The sequence below is a fragment of the Salvia hispanica genome, chromosome 2 (assembly GCF_029641045.1).
Source record: "Salvia hispanica isolate PSC_SH4W2 chromosome 2, Shi_PSC_v1, whole genome shotgun sequence".
In the NCBI taxonomy this organism is placed as follows: Eukaryota; Viridiplantae; Streptophyta; class Magnoliopsida; order Lamiales; family Lamiaceae; genus Salvia; species Salvia hispanica.
The window spans coordinates 5,689,785-5,716,937 of NC_142693.1; the positions used below are offsets into that span (position 1 = coordinate 5,689,785).

The 27,153-nt window shown below is 33.6% G+C and overlaps 3 protein-coding genes and 1 long non-coding RNA gene across 5 annotated transcripts; all 4 read left to right on the forward strand.

Moving 5' to 3' along the window:
• Positions 1-3,518: 3,518 nt before the first annotated feature.
• Positions 3,519-6,239, forward strand: LOC125201845 (guanine nucleotide-binding protein subunit gamma 2-like). Of its 2 annotated transcripts, none has more exons than XM_048100110.2 (4): positions 3,519-3,970; positions 5,644-5,696; positions 5,773-5,817; positions 5,905-6,239. In XM_048100110.2, exons 1-4 carry the CDS (start codon positions 3,854-3,856, stop codon positions 5,987-5,989), a joined length of 300 nt encoding a protein of 99 aa, XP_047956067.1. In that variant the 5' UTR covers positions 3,519-3,853; the 3' UTR covers positions 5,990-6,239. The 2 variants fall into 2 exon arrangements, with proteins under 2 accessions (XP_047956067.1, XP_088922304.1); XM_089066178.1 differs by lacking the exon at positions 3,519-3,970 and adding an exon at positions 3,997-4,807.
• A 2,645-nt stretch (positions 6,240-8,884) lies between these two features.
• LOC125202369 (protein LIKE EARLY STARVATION, chloroplastic) lies at positions 8,885-12,184 on the forward strand. Its single transcript, XM_048100752.2, has 4 exons — positions 8,885-9,591; positions 10,372-10,979; positions 11,234-11,421; positions 11,543-12,184. Exons 1-4 carry the CDS (start codon positions 9,069-9,071, stop codon positions 11,925-11,927), a joined length of 1,704 nt encoding a protein of 567 aa, XP_047956709.1. The 5' UTR covers positions 8,885-9,068; the 3' UTR covers positions 11,928-12,184.
• Positions 12,185-17,602: 5,418 nt separating this feature from the next.
• LOC125192392 (calmodulin-3-like) lies at positions 17,603-19,391 on the forward strand. Its single transcript, XM_048089970.2, has 4 exons — positions 17,603-17,778; positions 17,879-18,036; positions 18,141-18,221; positions 19,001-19,391. Exons 1-4 carry the CDS (start codon positions 17,703-17,705, stop codon positions 19,136-19,138), a joined length of 453 nt encoding a protein of 150 aa, XP_047945927.1. The 5' UTR covers positions 17,603-17,702; the 3' UTR covers positions 19,139-19,391.
• A 2,467-nt stretch (positions 19,392-21,858) lies between these two features.
• On the forward strand, positions 21,859-24,465 carry LOC125217174 (uncharacterized). The gene is made up of 5 exons (XR_007175599.2): positions 21,859-22,066; positions 23,465-23,714; positions 23,831-23,871; positions 23,949-24,056; positions 24,149-24,465. It is a non-coding gene; the product is annotated as an uncharacterized LOC125217174 (long non-coding RNA).
• Positions 24,466-27,153: the final 2,688 nt, after the last annotated feature.

Sequence of the window (27,153 nt, forward strand, 5' to 3'; positions counted from 1 at the left end):
TCATTGCATGTTAATGTATTGCTTTTTCAACCAACCATTGTAAAACTGATTTAGTTTAGATTGCAGTAGTAATTAAAAAATTATCATATGTTCTCTGGAGAATTTTGGCATGTATGGTGAGCTTATATTATCTTCAGATTTTTTACTTCGTGTATGGTGAGAATTTTGGCATGTATGCTGATGAATCACCTTTTTTTGCTTTATTGTAGAAATGTCATATTTTTCAAAGACTTTGTTGCTCCATTACCCAATTCAGTCGACCTATCATTGTCAACAAACAAAAAACTAATTGTGAATTTAACCACACTCAAAAACGATACATGAATTAATACATATATGTAGGACTTGCTAATTGATCAGTTCAATTAGTAATCGAACCGATTATTCGACGAAAGAATCTTCAAACTAGGAATCATAATCAATATGCTTATCTTACATTCATGACTTGCCCCTGTATTAAAACCACACTCTCTATTCTATTTTTGTCCCAATAATATTGCTTCCTAGTAAAAGGCAGACACGTCATTTCTACATATGATCATTAATTTGGTATATCTACTAGCAAATTAAACAAAATAATGTAGGTCATCCTTAGTAACATGTAAGCAAAGTTAGTCTATATATAGTGAAAAAGATTAAGAAAATTAAGTTATTCTAAAAGTACATGAGTGCTTGATATTGAAGATTTAATATTTCTTCAAAGTTCTAATTTGTTTTGCTATATGTATGGTTTTTTTTTCTCTGAAATAAGTTATATTCCACGGAAACTCAAAGGTAGGAGTTCAATTCAATCATTTAAATCTTTAAAAAAAACTTAAAATAAACAAATAAAAATGATTCATTGAAATAAAAGGCTAACATTCTTACTATTTTTTTCTACGTAATCCATAGTTTATATTCGTTTTTGATTCAGTGAAGGGGGAGGTTAAACACTGGACCAAATTTAATTTCGGTTTTGATAGTACAAAGTGCAATTCAAAATTTTTGGCTAAAATATTTTTTGTATTCAATGAATGAACCTATAGTATAATGTAATTCAAACACTTTTAGTACCATAGTGATAACTCCAAGATTTTGGTTTTTAAGTTAATAAACTTACACTTCATTAAATTGAAGAATTATCTAGAAGATTAGAATACTAGAGATGTCAATCGGGTTGGGCCCATAGATTTCAGGCCACCCTATTTGAGTTGTAGGTCGATCGGGTGTGGGCTAATCGAGTTATAAAAGTTCAACTCTGACCTAAAGGTTTGGATTTTGGGCTAACTCACCGGGCTAATTGGATTACTGCCGATAAAATTAACATACGATCAATCTAATACATAATGATGAAAATTAGTTATATTTATAGGATGTAAAACATTAAATTATAATAAATTTGAGATATATGCTTAAACTCAAATATGATCAAAATTTTACCGTTTGAATAAGTAAAATAAAACTTAAATATATTTTGTGAAATTTTAAAGTATTTTAATATTTTAATATTTTTTAATAAATCTAAAATTGAAGGTTATTTTGATCGGTTATTTATATTATAAAAATAATCAATAAAGTGTCAATTAAGAGTCAAACAAACAGAATAACATAAATTTTATCGGATTTTTGGGCCAGTGATCCAGTTTTCGAGTTAGCCATATTCGGGTTTGCGGGCTAATCAGGTTATAATTTTTTCGGGCTAAAGATTTCTAATCCTAATCTTTTAAATTTAGCGCGTTATTTAGAACAACCTATGAATTACGGACTATCCTGATATCCAAAAAGTGAAGTTGTTTTAGAATTCTTCTTGACCTCCACGGGGAGTTGTGACATACGCATCATTCGAAATTTCGAATTGAATGGTTTATCACTGGAGAATTCACCAACTTTGCATCATTTTCATTTATAATAGTACTATAATTTTTTATATTTTTCAATTTTATATCATCTCGCGATTATAATATTCTGGCTAGAATTTATTAAACTTCAACTTACTAATTGTTTTCCTCTTCACAACTCATCTTCCTTCAAACTGTCGGCCTCCACTAGAATCCGAATCACAATTTCTCGAATTTACTTAATTAAAATGAATACCAAAAGGGTGTTCCAGTTTTAAAAAGCCATTTACAACAAAATACTAATAACCATAGCTGTCATGTTTTAGTATTGTGTCTAATTTATAATTTATTAAATTTATTTAGAAGAGTGAATTTCATAAATGGATTCCTACACTAGAGTAATACCTAAACTTTTATTTAGATGCTCGATTTGTATTTCATGTCTATATTAAGTAGAATTTGCTATGATAATTTTTTTTGACTTATTTAATAGTAGTATTTGTTATTCTATAAACTTTTAAAGAAGACATTATTCCGAGCTCCATTTTAGCATTTCTTTCCAAAAAATAATGTAAACGAATCAAACATTAAAAATTATAGTACTTATTATATTTTAAAAAGTTCAATATTTTAAATTAATTTTAGTAATCATGCCTAACCTATAAAATGAAAAGTAGATCTTATCTTCATTTGAAAATGACACTGTCACTCACCACCAGCTGACAATTGATATCTTACACATAATTATTACTCCTTACTTTTGATAAGGGTTATTATCCACTTCATTAGAATTTATATATATCTAAGGTCCATAATACTACCTCCACTGTAATCATTTTTAGGTATCAATTCTAATATATATATTCAACCAATTTATTAACATTCCACTCTAATATTATCAGAAGTGGAATTCACTTTATATCCACTTATTTCACTTATAATATATTCAACCAATTTATCAAAACTCATGCTAAAAGTAAATATTATTTTAATTATGATCAAATGTAGTACTATTTCAAAATAGCTTAGTTTCCGATGATGCCAATTTCATTTCGCTTTGATCTCCTCTAAAACAATCCTCTCTAAAAATACTCTTTCCATTCACATTTCTTTTGAGACGTTTAAAATTATATGACTAATTTTCTGTTTTAACTATATTAACTCTTGTTTTTTCTTCAACTTTATTCTTAACTTAAAAGACAATTCCCTCGGCATCAGACGTGAAAATCCCACATTGTAACCTTATCGGGATTTAGATCCGTAACCTTATACTCAATCACCTCTTTATCGACCAGTTGAGCTATATATCCGCGAGTAAAATATCGGGTAATAGTACCTAAATAATACTCCCTCCGTCCCATTGAAGATGACCCACTTTCCTTTTTAGTTTGTCCCAACAAAGGTGACTCATTACTTAAAATGGAAACACTTTTATCTCTATTTTATTCTTTCTCTCTTACTTCACTCTATCCTCTCAACATACAAAATAAATTTGCATAAAATCTCGTGCCGTCCAAGAAATGGGTCATCTTCCTTAGACCGGAGGGAGTAATAAAAAGAAAAAAAAATCATTAGCACACCAATAAAACATGAAAATTAGTGGGGCAAGCAATAATTCCTTAACTATTATCCTACACTATTATAACACCAAAAAGCAATGGGGAAGAGAATAAGACAAGAAAAAGACACAAATCCATTTGACCACAGCAGTAACAAAGTGCAGCTCCTTTCCCTTCATTCTCATTATTTGATTCTTGACAAAATCAAATTAAAAAGAAACCAAAGCAAAGCTTCTTTCTTTCTTGCCTTTTGCTTTCCTTTTACGAACCTTAAACAACGCCCGCATAAATCCAAACACTAAAGCCCAATCCCTTTTTCACGATTGCAATTAATCTCTCAGATTCAGATGCTAGTTCAACTGATCACGAAGCTGGCATTTCCCCTTTCTCAGAATGCCTTTCTAGCATAAATCTGCAACCACAATTGCGGAGGCCTTTATTTCTCCCTTTCCCCAAATTCGTCAATTCGGAAGCAAAATGCAAACAGGGAATTCCGGTGAAGTGCGATCGGGCGTTGGAGCAGCAGATACTCGAGGGAAGCACAGGATATCTGCTGAATTGAAGAGGCTCGAGCAAGAAATTCGTTTCTTGGAGGTATGTTTCGGTTGACTTCCATAAATTTTAGCTTTTTCATTCACTGTTTGTTTTTGTGATTTTATTGAGGCCCTGTTTGTGTATTTGTGAAAAATTGATGCTAATGGTGCATTGGGATTGAGCTCTGTTTTGGTTGGTCTTTGGTTCTTTCTTGTTAGTTTGTGGGGAAGAGAACAAAATTGCTGCCCTAATTTGTTGGGCAGTGGACTTTTCGTTGTGCAGTTGTCTTTTTCTTGCTTAGCTTCACATTGGGGCTACCTTAGTTCGTTAAACTTAGTCAATTTAATACCTCAACAGCTGGTAATTTTCAGCCAAGGGACATCTGTGGAATCTGAAGACTTGTCTTGTGATTCTTACTGGCTTTGAATTTTGTATCTAAACACTTATTACTTACTAGTAATATCTGCCTCAGTGTGTGTGATACGGTGTGAAAGGGGGTGGACTGTGAATTCACACCGAAGTTGGGTGTGTGTCAGTGTGTGTTTGTGTGGAGGAATATCTTCCTCAGTGTGTGTGTCTTTGTTTTACATTTTGATGATTATAAGATGGATACTAGGAAAGTACTTCTTTGGTCTCCTTTTAGGGAATTGGAGTGTTTTTGATGTGGTTGGCATTGTTGTTGAAATTTTGTTGCTGAGTACATGAAAAGGGGAAAAGATCTTTCTGAAATTCTTCTACCTTAAAGTTTCTTCACTTGTGAAATTAATGTTACCGAGGGAAAAAAAGAGTCTTTTGTTGCTTTATGAATGCAACCTTGATTATTTTGTGGCTATTGAAACTATTCTAGACGGATACACACAGGCTATTTTAAGATCCCCCGTGTCATGCACACTGCAGGTTAGCCTCTACCGTTATGCGATGGGTCGTATGAAACGAGAAAAAGGAAGTTAGAAATTGAGTTATTAGGCCGACAAGGTTTTAGCATAGCATTTTTAGAGCGCACATGTTTATTAGTTCTTCCCTTTTCCAATTCCATGTAACATGATAAAGAGTTGTGCTTTACAGGATATGAAGTTGATTTTACATACTTGCTGCCCTATAAAATGAGACTAATATGCTTCAGGAACTTATCAACGCTAGTTTTGTATACTAAAAATTCCCTTGTTCGATTTAGAGGTAGGTTGTGAATATAGCCATTAAGAGTAGTTTGGTGCTGCATTTATTTTTGCTTATATACATTGGTCCCAAATTAGTGGATGTCACTTGCTGTTTTTCCCTTCCACCACAAATACCATAAACCAGCCACGACATCTTTGATTTGCATAAACCTGGGCTTTTATAAAGTTAGAAATGGAGGAACATGTAAAATTTTATTCATAAAATCTGTCCTATGCAACCATGGATTTCAAGATTATGATATAAGTAATTATAGATTATGTGCTTCATCGGTCTTTCCAAGAACTTGGTCGAATCGAGGATATTCTTAAATGAGCTTGTACAGATATGGTGCAGTCTTCATTTTTCAAGGACTTTCTACAGTTTGATAGTCAAATGATGTTTACGAATGCTTGTTGCTGGAGTAACTTCGGTTTCGTGTTTCCTTGGTCAAAACTTGTATTTCGAAGTACATTTTTATTATATGATTCATGATTCTGCTACAACCATGTTGTTCTATTAAGTAAGCAACTTCAACGAAATAAAAAGATATTTCATGACTGATGATTGCTCAACAGGAAGAACTGGAACAACTTGAGAAAATGGAGAACGCCTCGGCTGCTTGCAAAGAGTAAGCAAGATGATACACTAGATTCCACGTTCGTTTCGTATGTTATCATCCTCTAACATGAAATGTACTTGTCCAGGATGCTAATCAACATCGAAACAAGACCAGATCCTTTACTCCCAGAGTAAGAAGCTTCTGCTTGTTTCCCCTTGGTAGTTGCTCAAATCGACTTCTCTTACTGACTCATTTCTCGTCTTTGCTCTCGTTTCAGGACCATCGGGCCAATAAATCCGACCTGGGACAGATGGTTTGAAGGTCCACAGGAGTCTTCCGGCTGCAGGTGCTGGATACTGTGATATCTTGCCACGAAATCGAGCCCTAAACATGAGCTTCGTCTTATAACCAGCAACGACATCAACACCAGACCGTTCGTTCGATGCAGAGTGACCGATTACCCCCAAAACAGCAATGCCCTCCGACTGACATGTTTAAAAATGTATGAAACAGACAAAGATGCAATTTTTCAACCTCAATTCATTTCCCAAAGCTCTATTTGATCGAATGTTAGCCTCACTGTATTTATTGCCTTGTTTCTGTTTTACTTCATTCTGTGTGTTCAGCTTCAGCTTATCTTGCAACCTAAATTAATTAGGTCATAATTTGTTGAGTACTATATAATTACATTTACATGCAATTAATCATATTTAATTTTAATTATTACATTTGTTTGCTTATAAAAATCTCAGAGCCACGAATTCTTGAACTCCACTCTTCTCTGCATGAACTCCACGTGTTTTCCCTAATTGCCACCTTCACACACACTATCTATATCTATTTTTCTCTTTGCAAAACCTAAACCAAAATCCATCACCCTAAGCTACTCAAAAAAATAAAATGTCTACAATTTTGGGTTCAATCTCATCAAATTTCTTCAAGAAAAGCATCCCACTCTATGCTTCAATCTCAAATAACACTCTACAATTCCATGCATTTCCAAAGCAAAATTTCCCTTTACCTTTACTCCGGGTTGCTCATGACCCGACATACATACCCGGAACTTCACCGCCGGAGATCCCCACGGCCCCGCCGACGCACGATCCCGGCTTCCCGTCCGAGGTGCCACGCCGCCACGACGTTCCCGATTTCGTCCCAAATTCCCCTCAGGAAGAACCCGTCCCGTCCGGGCCCGGTTCCCCGAAGCCCGAAGTGCCACCGCCACCGGGGGAGCCCGAGGTGGTCCCCCCTCATGGGCCCGAAATCACACCCCCGGAGCCCGGCCCGCCACAGCCGACCCGGCCCGATATTCCACCTCCCATCATGGGCTCAAATGGGCTTGCTTTTTACTAATAAAAGATGGTGTGTATTGTAATTGATGTTTATTTATTAAGTTTTGTTATATGTATATTTAAATTTGCTAATTCGGGGTAAATTACATGGAAAGTGCTAATTTTGTGAATGCAATTAGTTAATTCCCTCAAGAGGTTAACAATAATTAAGATCATCAAAAGTGATGTTGATAATTGCTCGAGTTTATGTGGCTAAGAAAATCAAATGCAAGGAAAAATAGGAGAAAAAGAAGTCGACAGTATTGATTTGGTACAAGACAGCAACATGAATGATTATAGAATAGAATTTGTTTTTTTCATCCAATCATTGTCCGGCAAGGTAGTGAAATTAATTTTGCAAAATTCAGCAATTTCCCAAATTCAGAACGTGAAGTTTTTACTACGGTTAAAATAATAAAATTAACTAATTAAGTTTTTGCAAGAAATAGAAGTAGTAAATACTCAAACAGTGAATCATGATAAAAGGGAAAAAAAAATGAAAGTTGTTAAAAATAGTCACGAAATTACAAAAATGATAGTAGTAAAATAAATTAGAGCAATATTTTTGTTTTGACGTTTTTGTCTTTCCCCCGACATGGCTTAACACAATTATTGAATAATAGAGGATGTATTTATTCGTCCACGAATATTACAGAGGGACAAACTAATTTATCTGTCATTTCATATATGTCAATTTACTTTTGATGTTGTATGTCTCATCATATCATGCATGACAACATGCTAGTAAAGAATTTGTGTTAATTAAGTTTGGTAAATAATTTCTCTACAAGAAATACTAGCAACATAAACAACTTTTTCTCATAGTCTTTTTAACTTATATTTACGTTTCACGAGAAAAAATTCCCTAGTCTAGACATACTATTTGGCACAATGAGTTGGTATGTCCAACAAATAATCATTTGACAAGTGAAATTCTATAAAAGTTATATTCCAACTATATATGATTATATATAGAAATTAATAGATGTAATTCTAAAAGTCAATTATTACTTTAAATTATGGGAAAAAATCTAAATATTTTGTATTTATGTCATATATATACTCCGAATTTAGTGGGAGTAATATATTTATACAATTTTACATGTTTTTTGTTATTTTATTTTATAATTTAAAAAAAATCTTAAATTTTTATATTCTATCAAAAAATAGATAAAAGTTGAAATAATTAATAATATATCAATAAGATTTAAATTAATAGCCAAAATTTTTATTTTAGGTTAATATACGTTTGTGTATATAATATCACGTGTGTTCTACTGAGTACATAAATAATGAAGTGTGGCTATTAACTTCAATTTTGTTAACATACTAATGTATTAATTTCAACTTTTTTTTTTAATTTTTTAATAGCATATAAAAATGTAAGAATATTTTAAAACTATAAAATAAAATTGCAAAACACATGTATTATTATGTGTATGCAAATATTATTCCCATTAGATTCAATATGTAGTTGAGAATATTTAAAAAGGTTCAAAATATTTTGGAAAATTTTCTATAATTTATTGTAATACTCATTGAACGTTGATTTACAGTTTCCATGTATAATTATGTACAGTTGGAATATTAACTTTTATAGAGTTCTACTTGTCAAATAATTATTTGTTGGGCACACCAACTCATCATATCTACATATGGTCCACTGAAATTTTTTACATTTCACACCCACTTGAAATATTTTCTTTTTTGGAACTACAATATTCTCAATTTCCGTAAAAAGACATTGGTTTACAAATAAAGTAACGTCGTCTTGATTAATGAAAAAAACTGAGGTCAATTCAATAGGCAAACAACTTCACCTCGGAAAAGTTCCCTACACGACTTCACATACAGTTCCCTGCAATTCCTCGCAAAATCGCACTTCCCACGTGACTCATCGAAAAGCAACAGCACACGTGAATGGGCAGGTATTTTCCGTTAAATCCTGCAACTTTTTTATCGAACCTTGAAGCAAGGCATCTTAAACCTTCCTTCAATTCCACGAAAATCTCCTTCAATTCCCCCCAAACAAGGTGAAAAACGAATCAAATCTCCTTCACCACCCTCAATTTCACTCCAAATCAACACCAATTGCAGTTAATCCGCAGAAATGGCCACTCATTTCCACCCACCTCACTCACTCGCCACCGCCGCAACCGCCCTCCGCCGCCGTAACGGAGGGAGTAATTTTTTCACCATCTCAGAGAAAACACTTCCATGGCGCTCCGTGCATATTTTAGGGAATCAGCACAGTGCGATGAGCATTTCGAGAATCGCGGGATTTTCCAGAGTGAAGGCTGCGAATGAGAGCGCGGACTCGTACTTGGACATGTGGAAGAAGGCGAGGGAGCGCGAGAGAAGCTCGCTGCAGTTCGAGATAATGGCGGATAAAACGGCGGAGGATTCGGGGGAGGAGAGCGCGGAGGATTTGGAGAAAAGGAGCCGAGAGTTCGAGAAGCTTCTAGAGGTTCCGCCGGAGGAGAGGGATAAGGTGCAGAGAATGCAGGTGATCGATCGTGCCGCCGCGGCGATTGCGGCCACCAGAGCGTTGATCAAGGACAGCGCGCCTCCGCAGCCGGAGACCGGAGAGCTGGACATTCTCAGTGGTGGTGAGGAGGGCGATCTCGATGAGGGTAATTGATTTATCCCCAATTTTATTTCTAATTTATTTTATTTATTAAAAAACTCAATTTTATTTTCTCATCTTGCAATTTTATTTGATAAGTGTACAGTATTTTTTGTTTATGGATGAGAAAGCTCAGACAAATTAGGCATGAGATAGTATCTTGCAACTTTGTTGATTTTTGGCATCATTCTATTTCATTTCAAGATTTATGTAATACTTGTTGTACTATTCTAATTAATCCGTTAATTACTCTTTTCAAGCTTCCAATTTTATTATATGTTCGAGATTTTAGTTGAAAAAGGTTATTATATGTTCAAGATTTTAGTTGAAAATGTGGTTGAGATTGCTCACTTAGACCAGCTTCTGATCATTGAGTATTGATTGTGATTGTGAAGAACTCCTCGTTAACTTAGTTCTATGTGGTTTTTAATGATTATTGTATGATTCTGATCCAAGAACTTGCCTTTTAGTTTGTCGACAAATTATGTTTTCTAGCTTCTGTTTCGCCTAATGTCAAATTGTATGATAACACATTGCTCCTTCTTTCTTCGTCTGTCGATCCTAGATGTCATATGTTACCATTTTACAGTTACGGCTTCTTGTCCTCGAGGATGTTATTAATGTCTACTGATAGATGGCTGATCGTTAAAATCTTGGCAAAATCATTATCTCAATAGGACCACTGGAAACCTAAATGGCCGTTCTGTCTTTGCGTTTCTCAATAGTTTGAAATTGTTGCTTATTCTTGGTGTAGCATGGATTTGCTCTGATATTTTAACTTGGCCAGGGAGGGAAATTGCCAGCATTTCGGTGCCACAGTCTAGTAACTCGACCAGCGGAACGCCAGGTCCAAGTTTCTGGGCTTGGGCACCTCCTCTACAAGATGATGGCGGTGAAGGTGATGATTCTTTCGGCAGTGCTAAACTCAAGCCAGCGTCTCCATTTTCAGCTCCAAGCAGTCCTGTACTGGAACAGGAGCGAAGCATGGAATCTCTGTCGATTCCATTTGAGACTGAAATGCTTCAAAGTCAGAATCTTATCCCCATACCCCCTCTTCAGTCTTTTGTGGAGGTAGAGAAACGGGATGTTGAATTCTCGACCAATGCAACTGAGGCAGCTGAGGCGCTGAGTGAAATGAATGAAGCATCCAACCAGGGAGTAAACCCTGATGGAACGAGGTGGTGGAAGGAGACGGGCATAGAACAAAGGCCCGATGGGGTGGTTTGTAAGTGGACGCTGATCAGAGGCGTTAGTGCTGATAAAAGTGTTGAGTGGGAAAACAAATACTGGGAAGCTGCTGATGAGCTTGCTTATAAGGAGCTTGGTTCTGAGAAATCTGGTCGGGATGCTGCAGGAAATGTGTGGCGTGAATTCTGGAGGGAATCGATGATGGAGGTTAGGCATTATATTATCTATGTGATTCCATTATCATCTGTGAAGCTCCATATCTTCTGAAACTGCGTAGTACACTATATAACAGCCATATGAAACCGAAAACGAACCAAAACTAATTCGTTCAAAATGTACACAATTACTTAAACGAAACACACATTACTTCTTTCTAAGGGATAAGTTTTTGGTTCAAGAATCGATAAATGCATGTTCCTAATGGCGTCTTTGATGAGTCTAATAGAGGTGAAACCGTGCAGATTGATGGTTCTGTCCATCTTGAGAAAACAGCAGAAAAGTGGGGAGTCAATATGCAAGGGACTGAGTGGCAGGAGAAATGGTTTGAGCACTATGGTGCAGGCCAAGCCGAGAAGTGGGCTCACAAGTGGTGCAGCATCGATCCAAACACTCCTTTAGAAGCTGGTCATGCACACGTCTGGCACGAAAGGTACCTAAATCAGGCTAAATGCTTCCATGAAACAACTAAATGAAACTGACATGAGACATATGTGTGTGATTATCTATATACATAACATGTTTAGTTCATTGACTCTTCTTGTTCATGATAGGTGGGGTGAGAAGTATGATGGACACGGAGGGAGCACGAAATACACAGACAAATGGGCTGAGCGCTTTGAGGGCGATGGATGGGCTAAATGGGGCGATAAATGGGATGAGAATTTTGACGCAAACAGCCAGGGGGTGAAGCAAGGGGAGAGCTGGTGGGAAGGGAAATATGGAGACCGTTGGAACCGAACATGGGGTGAAGGCCACAATGGTTCGGGGTGGGTGCACAAGTATGGAAAGAGCAGCTGTGGTGAGCATTGGGACACTCATGTTCAACAAGATACGTGGTACGAGAGGTTTCCACATTACGGTTTCTACCATTGCTTTGAGAACTCAACTCAGCTACGCAGCGTTAAGAAGCCATCCGAGTGGCCGGAGAACAGTTGATGCCATTATTATTACCTTACTAGGCCCCATTTGGTAGCTGAGTTTGGGATTTGCCATGTTAGTTTATAAACAATCTCATGGGTAGTATTCCTAGGTTGAGATTTTCAATTCCCAAGTAAAACTGAATAAGTCCTCTATCCTAGTAAAATATAGCTACCAAATGGACCCTACGTATATATACATGTAATATGATATATGATCATCCTGTTTCTCAGGTCTCAGCTTATAATAGAGTGAGAGTAGATATTTACTTTCTAGCCCTGCGATTACATGCTTCATTTAGCTATTTTGGTACATCCGTTACTACTAGTTATGGTTCACTATTAACATATGTGGTAGGTAGATTTTTCACATTTTATTACAATAAAACTAATACTACATAAAAAAAATAGCACTTACGTTTCTCTAACTTTTACCACTCACATTTAGCTATTATCCCCAAAAATTAGTTAATAAATAATCCTTTCATTCCAAGGAAACTGAGTTGGAAAATGCCCACAGTTCTGAAACTGCCAGTTTCGGTTTTGGAAACTGCTGAATCGGATCTGAGCTGCGAGGGTGTTTCGCAGTTATGGTTTCGATTTCGAACCGACGGTTTTTTACGATTCCGAAACATCGATTTTCGGACTTTTTTGCTGTTCCGGCTCGGTTCATGGTTTTTCGGTGGTTCCGCAGTTCCGGTTTGGAGCCCCGTAACCGGAGGTTTAGGCACAGTTTTGGTTCCGGAATTTTGGAACTTGAACCGACCAACGGTTCAAAAAGTGATGGTTTCGATTCCATTTAAATCTTGTGGTTTTTTTATTGAGATATTAAATTGAAAAATAAGAAAAATAGATGTGATGGTTTCAATTCCATTAAAATCTTATCTTTCTTTGATTGAAATATTAAATTAAAGAAATAAGAAAAATAGATTTTTTTGGATTTTGAAGTTCCAAATTGTTATAATTATTTATTGCACTCTTAAACAGAAAATCTTGAATACACGAGATCGTCCATATTTCTTCACATCAAGTCATCAAGAAGTAAGACAGTGTAATCATGTATGGATGGAGTAGTAGACGTAATACTTTGATTTCTTATTGTTTTGTATTCAACAATATAAATTTTGATATTTAGGTTCATTGCTCATATATTTGTCTTTACAACTTAATTTTGTATCTATGTTAATAAGTTTAAATGAGGATTGCAGTTAGGATTTAATTGTTTTCTTTATATGCATGGCTCCGGTTCAGTTCATATATTGACTAATTTTTAAAAAAATACTATAAAGAAGGATTCTTACCTTGTATTAATATAAACAAAACTAAATTTAGTTATTCCAAATTGCTAAGATATATTAAAATATTTAAGTATATTTAAAGTTTAAAATTTGTAAGAGTACATATTTTTCTAGAAAAATTAGATATTAATGAGGGGAGAAAAAGTCTTCTGAAAACTTTATGAATATATTTGCATTCAAACTCTGGAACTGGAAATTGAAGTCAAAATATTCTAAAATGAATTTTGCCAACAACTATGAAAACTACATCTTCATACTCTTAATGAAACATTGAAGTATAATTTTACAAAGAAATTTAAATATTTTATTCAAAGCTAAGTACGCGTAAGTGATGAAAACGTGTTCATTAATGATTTATTCGAGTTTCCACAATCACACGGCTGTTGAATTTCTATGCATCTTCGACTTATTAGTAGACTAGTAGTATCAATATTTTTCTATTATTTTCAAGATTATTTTTATTATTAATTCGGAGTATATTTTATTTTGACTGAACTTAAAAAAAAATCCACTTTTCAGCGATAATTTTAATTATAGTTCCTAGCAAACCGCAGATGTTGTTTCATTTATACATATGATTTAATTTTGAGCCCATTTTACAAATAATTTAGTTGCATTATTTAAGTTTTGATTGGATAAATTCTTGCAACCAAATAAATATGTGCTAATCAGAAGTCAATTTTAGAGATAACATTATTATGCTTTGAATTAACTTTGGAAGATAAGCATTTATTGAATAAATTTAATAAAGTTGTCGGTGCCTTTGTTTCTTGTTTCACTACTTTAAGTCTTCAACGTCGGAGTAAAGCATTTCATAACATAATATAATAAGGTCTGAACTCTGTAGGCACTACTGACTTTGTACTTTCGACCCATCATTTCAGAATTTAGTTGTTGGATTTCATTAAATGACCAATAAAATTTATTGTTATTATTATTATTAATATTATTTGGCTACTTATGTTCATCAATTTGATGTGAATTTTGAATATTAGTCATCAGTTTGATGTGAATTTGATACAAATTCTTCGAGTATATCCATGAGAGAAGTTAATTGATATTGATAAAGGTCACTTTTTATGTTCATCAATTTGATGTGAATTTGAGTATTAACCTTTGGGTGAATCACCCAAATGATAAATAGTTTTAGAAGTAATGGCAATTAAAGTCATCAACTTTGTTTATTTTTTGATTTTTCCTGTAAATTGCATATTAGTTATTAGTACTATATCACAAATTTTGGGGGTATAGTAGTCCCTCTTTGTATTCAATTGGAGATGCCGTTATGTAATATTACCAACGTCACATTTTAGAATGTCGAACGAAATTAAATAACTTTATTTATTTAATTAGAGTTTATAGTATTTTGTGAGAATGAGATAGGAGTACAATACTAATTAGTAAGAGCTGGTGGCTAAATATGATTGCGTGACATTATTTTGATTAATGTTAAATTAATAAATTATTCAATCATATTTTCTCAATCCCAAATTATTTGAGGCATTTCAATTTTTCCACGATATTTAAAAAAAATTATGTTTGGTGAGTTAAAAAAAGTACCAGAAGAGAAAATAAACTAAGAAAGAGAAGTGAGAGTAAAGTAAAAAAAAGAATAAAATATGTGTGATTAGATGATTTATTTTTAGCTTAAAAAAATAACTCAAATAACTTAGAATAAACCAAAATGGAATAGACTCAAGTAATTTGAGATGGAGAGAGTATTACTGTTGAATTGCTGAATTTTTTACTGATTACAAAATCTATTTTATACTTTATTAGAATATTTTAATATCATAACATGAAAAAAATCATAATTTAATGAAGGGATATCGATTCCTAAATAAATAAAGTTTTGAATAAATAGGAAACTAAACTAGCTACACGTGGAATTGTGGATGGGTTACAGGTGTCATACCTCGTCAGCTGAGCCAATGGCGAACAAAACCGCGTTGACAGCCAAGCATTTTTATGTCGTTTTGATGCTGTAATTGTAATTAATTTTTTAACAATTGTGTTTTTTGGAATAAAAAGGTTTATCGCAGTTCCCAAAGCTCAAAGCTGTTAATATTAATTTATTAATATGGGTCTTACCAAAGTTTAGTTGTGAGAGAGTCATGGTGCTTGGTTGGAATGTTGATATCAAAACGAGTGTTAATTTAATTATAAGTATGTTTAGCTGTTTATGCAATGTTTTGATCTTATTTGTTGTTTATAATTAAATTGCAAACTATGTTTATGGTATGACCGTAAAAGTTGATGTGATAATTTAAATTAGTACTAATGTTTGACAGTTTGAATCTAGGTTTATAGTATGTGACGATTGTTATTTTAAAAAATTTAAATGGGAAAATTTAAGTTATGTATACTCTTATTTAACTTAGATGGTCTAAGACTATAATTAAGTTGAAGTTTTTACAATTAATTGGTCGAAGTTGTTGTAAATTTAATACTACTATATAACTTATTATATTGATCTATCATCCTTTGACCTATTTATAAATAAATACTTGTAAATCTAATGCATATTCATATATTGCCCGTTGAGAGCCAAATTAAAAGAGAGAAGAAAATCAATTAACTTTGATCTGATTATCAATTTGGTGATAATTATGCAAGGTGGTAGCTAGGCTGGTAGCTATACAAAAATCAATTTTCTTTTGTGATTGTATTTTTGTGCAATTTAGTTATACATGTTTAGTGGAAGATAAATAGAACATCTAGTCATATAGATGCATCCGCAATGATAAATTCAATTGGAAATTAATGAAAGATAAAAATAATAACTATAATAAAATATAACAAACTAACATGCATTTATTCTCATAAGGGCTAAGGCTACATAGAAATGCGCAGTTAATAACATTATAATGAAGGATTATGAATTTAATATACTGAAATAATTGCACAATTATGTTTACGCGACATAATATTACCGTATGGAATTAATTATTTTATAGTTTATACTCATAAATAGCTCTCATAATCATGTATAAAATTTTTATTTATAAAATGATACCCCACCGGCCACTCACCTTGTCAAATACAAAAATCATCATGATCTAATTAGCCGTACAAAAAGATTAGTGTAACAACTAACAACTTAAAAAACAAATATTTTAATATCCATATATACTCAACTTATAAATATAAAACTATAAGAGGATAACGACTTCCTCGTTAATCCATGATAGCTAAAAAAAACTCTTTTAAATTGAAGTTGTCGCCTATTTTAGAACGCAACAGCTCTACGCTAGATATTGAGATTTACTTTTGTTATTCGCCTGTCGTCTACAGCACTTTCGATGCCAGCAACGATCTTATTATTCACTGTAATCGATCCACAAATTCCATTTTCTAGATCCGTTATTAACATTAAAACACGGCCCAATAATTTTTGATAATTCGTCATTATCCAACGAAATAAACAAGATTACGAGCGATGCTCACATGCGTGGCACGTGCGAAACAGAAGGCAGATCCCCTCGTGCAAGAAGCGCAGCGTGGTCTTTGGTTTTGGCTGCAGAGTGTTGCAAACACGCTTTCCAATTTATACCTTATTTTTAAGCTTTCTCTTCTAATTCTCCCCACTTGACTCCCTTGTTCCCTACCCATCAAACACTACAGCTGTAACAACAAAATAACTATATAAATAACCATATAATTTGAATTTTACCTCCATATTCATATCAATTCACCTCTATAATTACACTATTACAAACTTTGCCCCGACAACTTTTTGTGGTCAAAGGAAATTATTTGTCTGTTTTTGCTACATGGTCTTGTCTTTATTTGATATTTCTACTATTGGTTTGAAAAGTATGGTGAATTGGTGGAGAGATGATAATTTCATTCTAAATATCAATAATCACAAGTTGAAAGGTAAAGTGTTGCATAATAAAGCCGTCAATGAATTAGGTTATAGGGCCAACTTATATGTAAGTCTACAAATTAATAGATTTGGGAATTGGGATAGTATTAATATGTTTTCAAAATTTGGTAACGTTTTCACAAAAATATCAAATATTTGTCGTTTCCTGAACGAAGAAACTTAATACCAAAACACTCTAGATGTAGATTGATGATAACCTAATATATACATTATACATATACATTGATAAACAAAAAATCTTCTTGCATTGAATTATAGGAGTAGTATAAGATTTAGATTCAAATTAAAGGATTTGACGTGTGTGGGAGAGTTATTTCCTTTACTTGACACGTCTATATATTTCATTAATACACTATACTAAATTGACCTACTCAAATCACGACCCCTAATAGTAGTATATTTCATCTTTTTGACTACTTATTTTATACTAGTATATTTTATGTTAAATAAAAATTGAATGTATTTACAAGGTTTTCTTGTCCCCTTCTGCCTTCCCCTACTACTTAAGCCAGCCAAGATTGAGCTATACTCAACCATCCTCTCTCTCTCTCTCTCAATCTCTCTCTCTTTCTCACACACACACACATACACACCCACACAAAACCTCATGGGAGAAATATTGAAGGAAGATCAGATAGTGGAGTTCCAAGAGGCTTTTAGCCTATTTGATAAAGATGGAGATGGTAATTAATAAACTACTTTTTACTCTTTATTATTATTAATTTTTTTTGACATGCTTTAGGAGATTTTGATGATATATTTATTGATGTAACATAACTGCAGGTTGCATTACTATTGAAGAATTGGCGACTGTAATAAGGTCTTTGGATCAAAACCCTACCGAGGAAGAACTTCAAGACATGATCAACGAGATCGATTCCAATGGAAATGGCACCATTGAGTTTTCAGAGTTCTTGAACCTCATGGAAAAGAAAATGAAGGTAACTAAATAACGTACAAAATTATTTTTTCTTTAAAAAAAAGTTTTTTTTTTGTTACTCTATATGATTATTTATTTCTGATAATATCAATGATTTTTTGGCAGGAAACTGATGCAGAGGAAGAGCTTAAAGAGGCTTTCAAAGTGTTTGACAAGGATCAAAACGGCTACATCTCGGCTGAAGAGGTATCAATTAATCCATACTACTATTTTGGAAATTTATGTTAAAAGAATTAAATCTAAAGAAACCCATTTTACATAATTTTGTGTAGGTGATGAATTTATTGTTTTCATAATTTATTCATATCCATATTTTATATTTATGTGTGGTTTTTTAGATGATAACTACGATTGCTCATCATCCGTAGTGATATTGTACGTACTTGATAAGTACCATAATTTAATTACAATATTTTTTATTTTCATCATATTCATTTATTACATTGATTTCCTCGTCCAATTTGGATTTTTGTCGCCTAGCAAAATTACAGAGTGGAAAAAAAGACGTGTATAAAATTAAATTTTTGTCTATAGTCATTAGTCACATATTTTCATTTTGTGTAATCAGCAAAAATTAGTCATTCTCGTCTCTGTTTTATTACACCAATATTTTAGCATTAAAATTAACTGCCATCGTCTACTATCAAGGAAGGAAGAGTACAATTTTTTATGTTAACCAAAATGGATATTTTGGCACATTCATTTATCATAATCTCTGAATTTTTAATATGGTGAAAATAAATAAAGAGACAATTTAATATATAAATATTTTCTACAGTTGTACACATGAATTTATGAGTCAACCCAGTTTTTTTATAGTCTTTCTGCACACATCCATCTCCAATACAATGAACTTCACCATGCAGATGCACTTGGATCTACTTTGAACTTCACTTTCACTTTCACTTTTAAATTAATATTTCCGTAATTAAATTATTAAAACTAATTAATACGATTTCGTGCAGCTTCGACGTGTGATGATCAACCTAGGGGAAAAATTAACAGATGAAGAGGTGGAGCAGATGATAAGGGAGGCTGATTTGGATGGTGATGGACAAGTTAATTACGATGAATTTGTGAAGATGATGATGGCTATTGGATAGAATTAAGAAGAAGAAGAAGATTGGTTCAGCTTATTTGTTAATCTCATGTTTAATTAGTGTTAGTTTGCTTCAATTGTGTGATTAAGGCTAAGCAGTTAAGCGTTTGTGCTTAGAGAGAAAACAAATAAAGAAAATATGTCAGTTATGATTAAGTAGGATTGGTTGATTAAGTTATTCCTTTAGAAAAAAGGGTGATTGTATTGTTATCATCTCTCTATCTTAATAAGTTTAATTTGTGATTGTATTCATTAAATTTTAGTTAAATGGTAAAGTTAAATTGACTCGTTCTTTTTTTTTGAAGAAAACTAAATTTTTAAATTATAAATATCATTAAAAATTCTAGTGTGAATACATAGTTTAAACAAATTCAAAATGGAGTACCAAAATGATTCCAATAATATTAGTTTGGAAACCAGACATTTTTGTTTTTAGTTTGAAGAACAAATCTTAACACGCGGCATTTGCTGTAGAGTTAAATCGGCATTTACTTATACATGTTGGAGAATGAAGGGTGGACAAGGCCGGCCATCCACAACGCTATCTTTTATCCATCTCTTAATCCCTTTATCTCTTCACTATTCATTAGTCTCACTGTACTTTTCACTCTATCTCTTAACTAAGAGATAACACCTACATTCCTCCATCTCTTAACCATCTCATCTTTTAACTATTCATTCAATTTCATTTTTTATTTTTATATTTTCAACAAATCCAATTAATAAAAAACACACTTCATTAAATAAAATAAAATTATAATTTAAATCCTAAAAATATAAAAAATACATGATTACTAGACGCATTTACTCAAATGGATCCATGATTGATTCAATTTGGGAGAAGAAAATTGTTTTGAGATGAAGAATGTAGAGTGTTTGAGTGAAAATAGAGAGTTTTTTTTATGGTGGATAATTTGTGGGAATGATTTGGTATTTATAGAAGTGATTGGTGGCTGTAAAAAAATTGAAAAAAATTACAAATTTAAAAAAAAAACAGCTATAAACAACTAGTATAATTTTTGGAATTTTTTATATATATATTTTTAATTTTTAATTTTTTCTGAATGTAAAAAAAAATCAATTTTAACGGATATAAACGACGCCCACTCGCGGGCCGGCGAGTGGGCGTCACGCACGAACCACAGCTTGCCACGTCGCCAAGGCGCGTGACGAGCGAGCTGTCTCGCCAGCCGCCTCTTCGAAACGAGATGCGGGACGCGACGGAGGCGAGATGACGACGAGACGGAGCTTGCATCGATGTCTCGCTGCCATCTCTTATTTAAACGAAATATAAAACTTTTTATGGTGCTCTGTTTTTTTATGAGAGTTTACTGTTTTCAAATCATTATTTGAAAACTAAATCATCTCTTATTTCCATCAGATTAATTGATGGAATATGCTCTTACTGGCATCATTTGGAAATTATAGGAAGACTAGGTAGGTATGATCCGTTTATCTGTTCTTTTAGGTTAAAAATAGGCGCAGGCATTGGCGAACATTAATGTATTGCTTACAGTTTACTAGTAATATTTTTTTGTTGATTAGTATGCGATTTCATTTGAGGTTTGGATTTCAGCTCATAAAACATGACAACATTTATATATTTTATTTTCATGATCAATTAATTTCATTTTATATTTGAATTGGTCGTGTCAAGAAGAATGAGTATCATGTCGTTTTCATGATTTGTATCGAGTCCGTGTTTGTAAACTTTAAGTGTGGTCATGTTCCTCTTGAGGTCAAATTAGTTTTACACTTTTTAAAGTTTTTTCCTTTTTACATTTTTATTTTATAGTTGGAAGAGTCGATGCATGGTGGTGTCTCAAATTGTTGAGAGAATGGTGTAGTCAACATTTCTAGAAATTAAAGTTATCATCTTCTAGTGGGCTTATCAACGTACCTAACTAATTAAACTAAGTAACTAAGTGTTGTTTGTTCTAGATACAAGTCATATTTAACACGCAAGAATTTTAGTACTATTGGAATATATCTCAACTCCTGCATGTCATAATTAACGCATAAAAAGAATTTTATTGCTCCCTCCAACCAGAGTCAAGTGGCTCTTAGTTAGTGAATATAATGAATTTTAAAAAATATAATGGAAAGTGAATAAAAGTCAGAGTGTGAATTTTTTATATATAAATACTATTATATTTTATTAAAATATTAGTAAAATGAGTTAATAGTAAATATAAATCAATTATGTAAAGTATTACAAAGTAAAGAAGACACTAAATTATGAAAAGACAAAAAAGGAAAATTGAGACCCTTCATTGTAAATGGATGGAGTCAGCATATCTCTATATTTAAATATAAATCAATTATTTAAAGTGCTCGATAATGTGCTCGGAAAACGCCCTAGCACATCTTTAATGTGCTTGCGAATTTCCTAGCACTTTTATTGTGTCGCACATTGAAGATACTCCCTCCGTCCGTGAATAGGAGTTCCGTTTTTCCATTTTAGTCCGTTCGCGAATAAGAGTCCCGGTTCACTTTTACATAAATGGTATTGGGGTCCCACCTTCCACTAACTCATTCTACTCACATTTTATTTAAAACTAATATATATAAGTGAGACCCTTATTCCACTAACTTTTTTCTACCCACTTTTCTTAACCTTTCTTAAAACCCGCGCCGTCCATAAATGGGACTCCTAATAGCCGAACGGAGGGAGTATTATTTTAAACTCTTTTTTTATGTTTTGTTAATGCACTTAACGAAAAAACAATCTCGCAAATGGATACTCCGATCCATTTCTTCTTCATTTAGATTTTAGCCCTAGCCTAACTCAGTGATTTATCCCCTTTCGTCTGCAAGCCTGAGCTTCTACCTTAGCTGACTGCCGCCGCTTCCATCTCAGCTGGCTGCCGCCGCTTCTTCCACGGCTCCGCTACCGGCAGAACAGAAAGTCTCTATTGAAAGTTAATTCTAGGTACACTACCGAAATTTTCGATTTTACGTCGATATAAATGTGCTTCTAATCATACATTTCAATTTATATTCATCAATGCAGTTTAATTGAACCAATATATTCTTAGTTTGCTCAGGTATTTCTGATCTTCGAATTTGATGGTTTTGGGAGGAAACTCAATTACATTATGTATATTTTATATTGTGATTGACTACATAGAAACTCTGTTTTGTTAATTTCGAACGAATTGTTTCTGTTTGTCGATCAGTCCCCTGAGATGTGTATATGTATATGTATGATTTACTCCATGCAAAATCATGATGAATGGGTTTGATAATGAAGATGGAGATAAGGAAAATGTTACTCCCAATGAATTAGCAGCAGCCTTGTGTCATACAGGAGGTTGCAAATTAGTACAATATCTCAAGTTAAGGATGGTTTACAATGGATGGGTGATTTAGGGAGTTTTACGCTCCATTTGATTCTGATAAAAGTTATGCTACTTGACAAGTGAGACTACGTATAAGCATTATGAGTTTGATTGTTTTGCTATGCCTTATGTATGGGTGATGAGCTTTTATGATAAAGCATGATAGCATGTAAGAAACATACATCTTATTGCAAGTCTAGTCGCGCAAACATAATTATACCACAAACTGTTGGGTGTAAGGAGAGGCTTCTAACTTCAGAATGTCCAGAATAAAATATTTGTGGCTAATAAGTCGCCCTTGAAGTAGAAACTTCATCTTCACTCTCCTTTATTTGCGTACAGTTGCCTTTTGGTTATAGCTTTACTAAGATAGATGAATGGGAAATATCAGGGATGAGATCTAGTTAGTATGAAATGAAATTGGGAAATGAGCATAACATGTAATAAACATATAAAACTGATAAATAGAAAATAAGTTCTAATGTTCTTACAAACTATTGACTACTATGTGTGGTATTGATTTCTAGTTCTTGTATAAAAGAGGGATGAAATTATTTTGATGAAGGTGCCTGGATGTCATGGCTTAATTTATTGATGTTATGCTGTTGATATTTTAACGCATTGCAAATGTCATATATTGGAGATAGTGTTTTATGCATTGATAACTACTTCTGATCTGTCAATAAGAAGAGATAATATAATTCTTATATTATTATAGTAATTATTATTTTTACTATTGCTATAAAATGTTTTTGTGTCAAAATGCAGTGATTTTTCTTGCTGCAGTAGTTGAAAGGGCTACTTGGGATAGTCCATTTCACTACCAAAATGCAACTGGTTCCCGTGTAGTCCTTTGCCTTCCATCAAATAGATGACGTAGAATCTCTAGCTAAAAATGGCCTTTTCTTGAATGATTATCAAATCTTTGATGTAATCAGTGATGCTAAAATGATGGATTGACTAAATGAGAAGCTATTTTTTGCTTGCAGTGGTCTTGGCAAACAATTGTGATGGGAATCGGTTTTTTGGCGCTGTAGCTGATAACAAGGCAAATTGTAACATGGTTGGTTGCTTGGTTTTTCCTGACTCGTTTGTGACTGACTGAATTTTGATGGTGAATGTAGAGCATGAGAAAACCTAAAGCTCTTTTGGGTTTTAACAGTTACTCTGTTAGCATCAGTTATTCAACCAACCATTCTAGTTGTCTGCTTTAAATCCAAACTGCATGGGATCAAGACCGTAAGCACTATGCAGTTTTCTCCTTGTATTCAGATGAAATTCATGAGTGAAAATCTTGATTTGAATCTCTTGTTTCTTCGAACATGTTGTATTTCAATGGCCCTCATCTGCTTTAGCAATCAAAACTGGAATCATAACCGGAATACTTTCTCTCACAGTAAGTTCTCAAAGATAAATGCCCGAAAATCTGAGTCACAAATCATATAGTAACATTTTGCATTTGTGAATCTGTAGGAAGGGATTGCAGTTGGAAGGACATTTGCTAGTCTGAAAAACTAATCTGTAGAAATGATGGCCTGATGAACATGGCTGGCTCTTGCTTGTCTTGCTACGTTACCACTGGTATATATTTCTTGATTTCCTCATCTTCAGGTATGCTTCTGTTCTGCTTGACATAGTGAAGAACCAACATATGATTATTTGCTTGTTTCTAGGGTTATTTTCGAGATCAGCTGTGAACTACAATGCTGGTGCAAAGACTGTCGTCTCAAACATAGTAATGGCTGCAGCAGTGCCGCTGTTCTCTTACACTCCCAGTCTCATCTTGGCAGCCATCATCATCACTCTTGTGGTTGGCCTAATTGACTACCACGCAGCGTTCAAGCTTTAGAAAGTCTTCAAACTTGATCATCATCACTAGATTTTGATTTAAAGCATTTTGAACTCAATTGACTTGTAAAACAGTTTAGTACTCGCTTTTGAATTCAACTGGGCATCCTGAGTTTAATGTCATTTTAATTTAATTATTTCATTTCTATTTTTAGTTTAATGTCATTGGATAAGAATTTAAAATGAAACTGAAATAATAATAATCATAATAATAATAAATAAAAATTCAAAGAATTCTTAGTATTCTTGTAAAACATATAGTAGGTGAATTCCGAGTTCCGAGCACACGCAGGTGCTAGGAAAGAGTACGTAGGTGAAACAAGTTGTGCTTGGAAAATTCAGCTGCTCAAAAAGGAGTTGACCAATTTTTTCGAGCACTCCGAAAGTGCTCGAAAAACTGGTGCCCTGCTCGGAAATAATTCTGAGGGAGCAAATGGCTAGCACCATTGTTGCTCGGAAAACGCCATTTTTCCTAGCACTGTGTGAATATTCCTAGCACTTCGGTGCTTGCTAAATGCAGCTTTTTGTTGTAGTGGCTTATCTAGGATTAGGGTTTTAGGATTAGCAATAAAAGAAGGACCAGGAAGAGAGAATAGAATAGCTCAAAACTTTCTTTGATATATAACTCACAAAAATAACATACGTATTTATAGAGCTATAGCCTATCATGAACTTTATGCGGTTCTACTCGTTTTTGCAATCTGAAAAAGAATCGACAAGGAAGATTCAGTAATGAACTTTATAATTACCATTTACACAAAATAATAAATTATCAATAAACTTAAATATATTATGCTACTCTATCAAAACATAATCTTGGTGGGGCTCAATTACGAAGAGGGCGAGAGTCAGCCTTGGAGGCTGCGTGAACCCTAAACAAAACTTTTGTACAACAATTTCCTTCTCTATTGATTAATTAATGATAAAAAAATATGGCTGTTAAAGTCGTAAACGCGTAGACGTGGACAGATTGAAAATAAAGAATAATAAGTTATCATCATTTTTTATCCAATTCTCCAAATTTCCCTTCCTCTATTCGTGGCGTCGCTCATGATCCCAACACTTAAATCCATTTAGGATGCATTCGACATTAAAATTTCTTCAAACTAGAATGTAGTTAAAACTTTAGCAAGCATAAAATAATTCCTATGATGCTTACAAAAAATGGAGAACTTACCATTTATAATTACTCCGCCATCTTCAAAGATTTAATGACTAATGGGTAGCTCCTCTTTTTTTCACTCCCCCGGTCCCATGTTACTCGCACTTTTCATTTTAGGCCGTAAATTTGAGATTGATTTTTAGGGTAATTAAATTATAATTTTAAGTGTAACGAGACATCGCTTAATAAAGGAGCTCTTAACTTAATCTAACATATAATTAAATACATTAATTTCAACTTAACTATAAATAATGTAAGTAGTTTGTGACGAGACGAAATGGAATATTGCAAGTAACATGAGGCGAGGCGGAGGGAGTATGAAACAGTAAATGGAGTGATGCAAAACATATGAATAGATGTAGTGACGTGTTTATTGAAATCTGCGTTAATTTTATCTATGTACTCCGTCCCACAAAAGATGACACACTTGTAGGACGGCACGGGATTTTAGGAGGTTTTGTTTTGTGTGTTAAATGAAGAGAGAAAATATAATTTTTATATTCATGTGAGAGAGAACTTTTTTCAAAAAGGGAAATGTGATATCTTTTATGGGACAAACTAAAAAGGAAAGTGTGACATTTTTTGTGGGACGGAGGGAGTACTTATTTTCCCTTTTAATTTTCATATAGCATTTAACCAGGGCTACATATTTGGATACACCAGATCCAAAAACTTATACCACAACATGCAATCTGAAACCCAACCGTCCCATCTGAAACTCAACCCGTCCGCATGTGATTTTGAGTCCTGTAATATCCGATGAGGATATACGCAAAGGGGTTTGGATCCTATGTTGTGGCTGTTAGCACAGCAGGGGATGCTGTTCCATACATGTATTTTTTTATTGTTAAATTCTAACATTAAAATATTAGTTTTGTTTATTATGAAACAATTAAATGTGAGTGCATATTTAGCAGAACCCCTATTGTGCACAGCAGGGCCCATATGCAAAGCCGTTTTTTTTTTGTCTCTTCTAATTATACTCCCTACATCTCATTTCAACTAAAGTGATGATTTTCTTAAATGTCAAAAACCAACACTTTTTTTCAATCTCTCATGCTTTAATCTTTTATTATTTAACCAATATACCAAACTTTAATCTCATAATTTAATACTTTAAATTTTTTTTCATATCCATTATTTTCGTATGGGTTCGTGTCTTGCCAAAAATTACTGGCCCTGATCTCGATACAACCATTATAAATACTTCGTCGTTCATTAAGACTAGGGCTGTCGAAACGGGTACCCGCGGGTACCCGCAACCGAAAAATCAATATTTTAGTACCGTTACCCGACCCGAGGAGCAGTGCGGGTATCCCACACCCGATGGTCCGGATACCTGCACCCGATGGTGGAAAAATTGGAAAAATAGAAATACCAAATTGTCAGCATTTATCTATGCTATTGTAGATGCTGTTTTGGTCTCAGGGTGATGTCGGATTTCCTCCCAACCAACTGCATTAGAAAGTTTAGACCCAAATCCCAATAGGGGGAATATCACAAAGATAAGTTAGAGATTCATTTGCTCCAAGATGCTGTAAATTTATCATTCACTGCAAACCAAATCACTCTTTTCTGGGATTAAATCAAAATGTTTAAGAGATACAACCATGAAGATGTTGATTTGAAACATATACATAGAACAATTATACATAGAGGAATCATTTC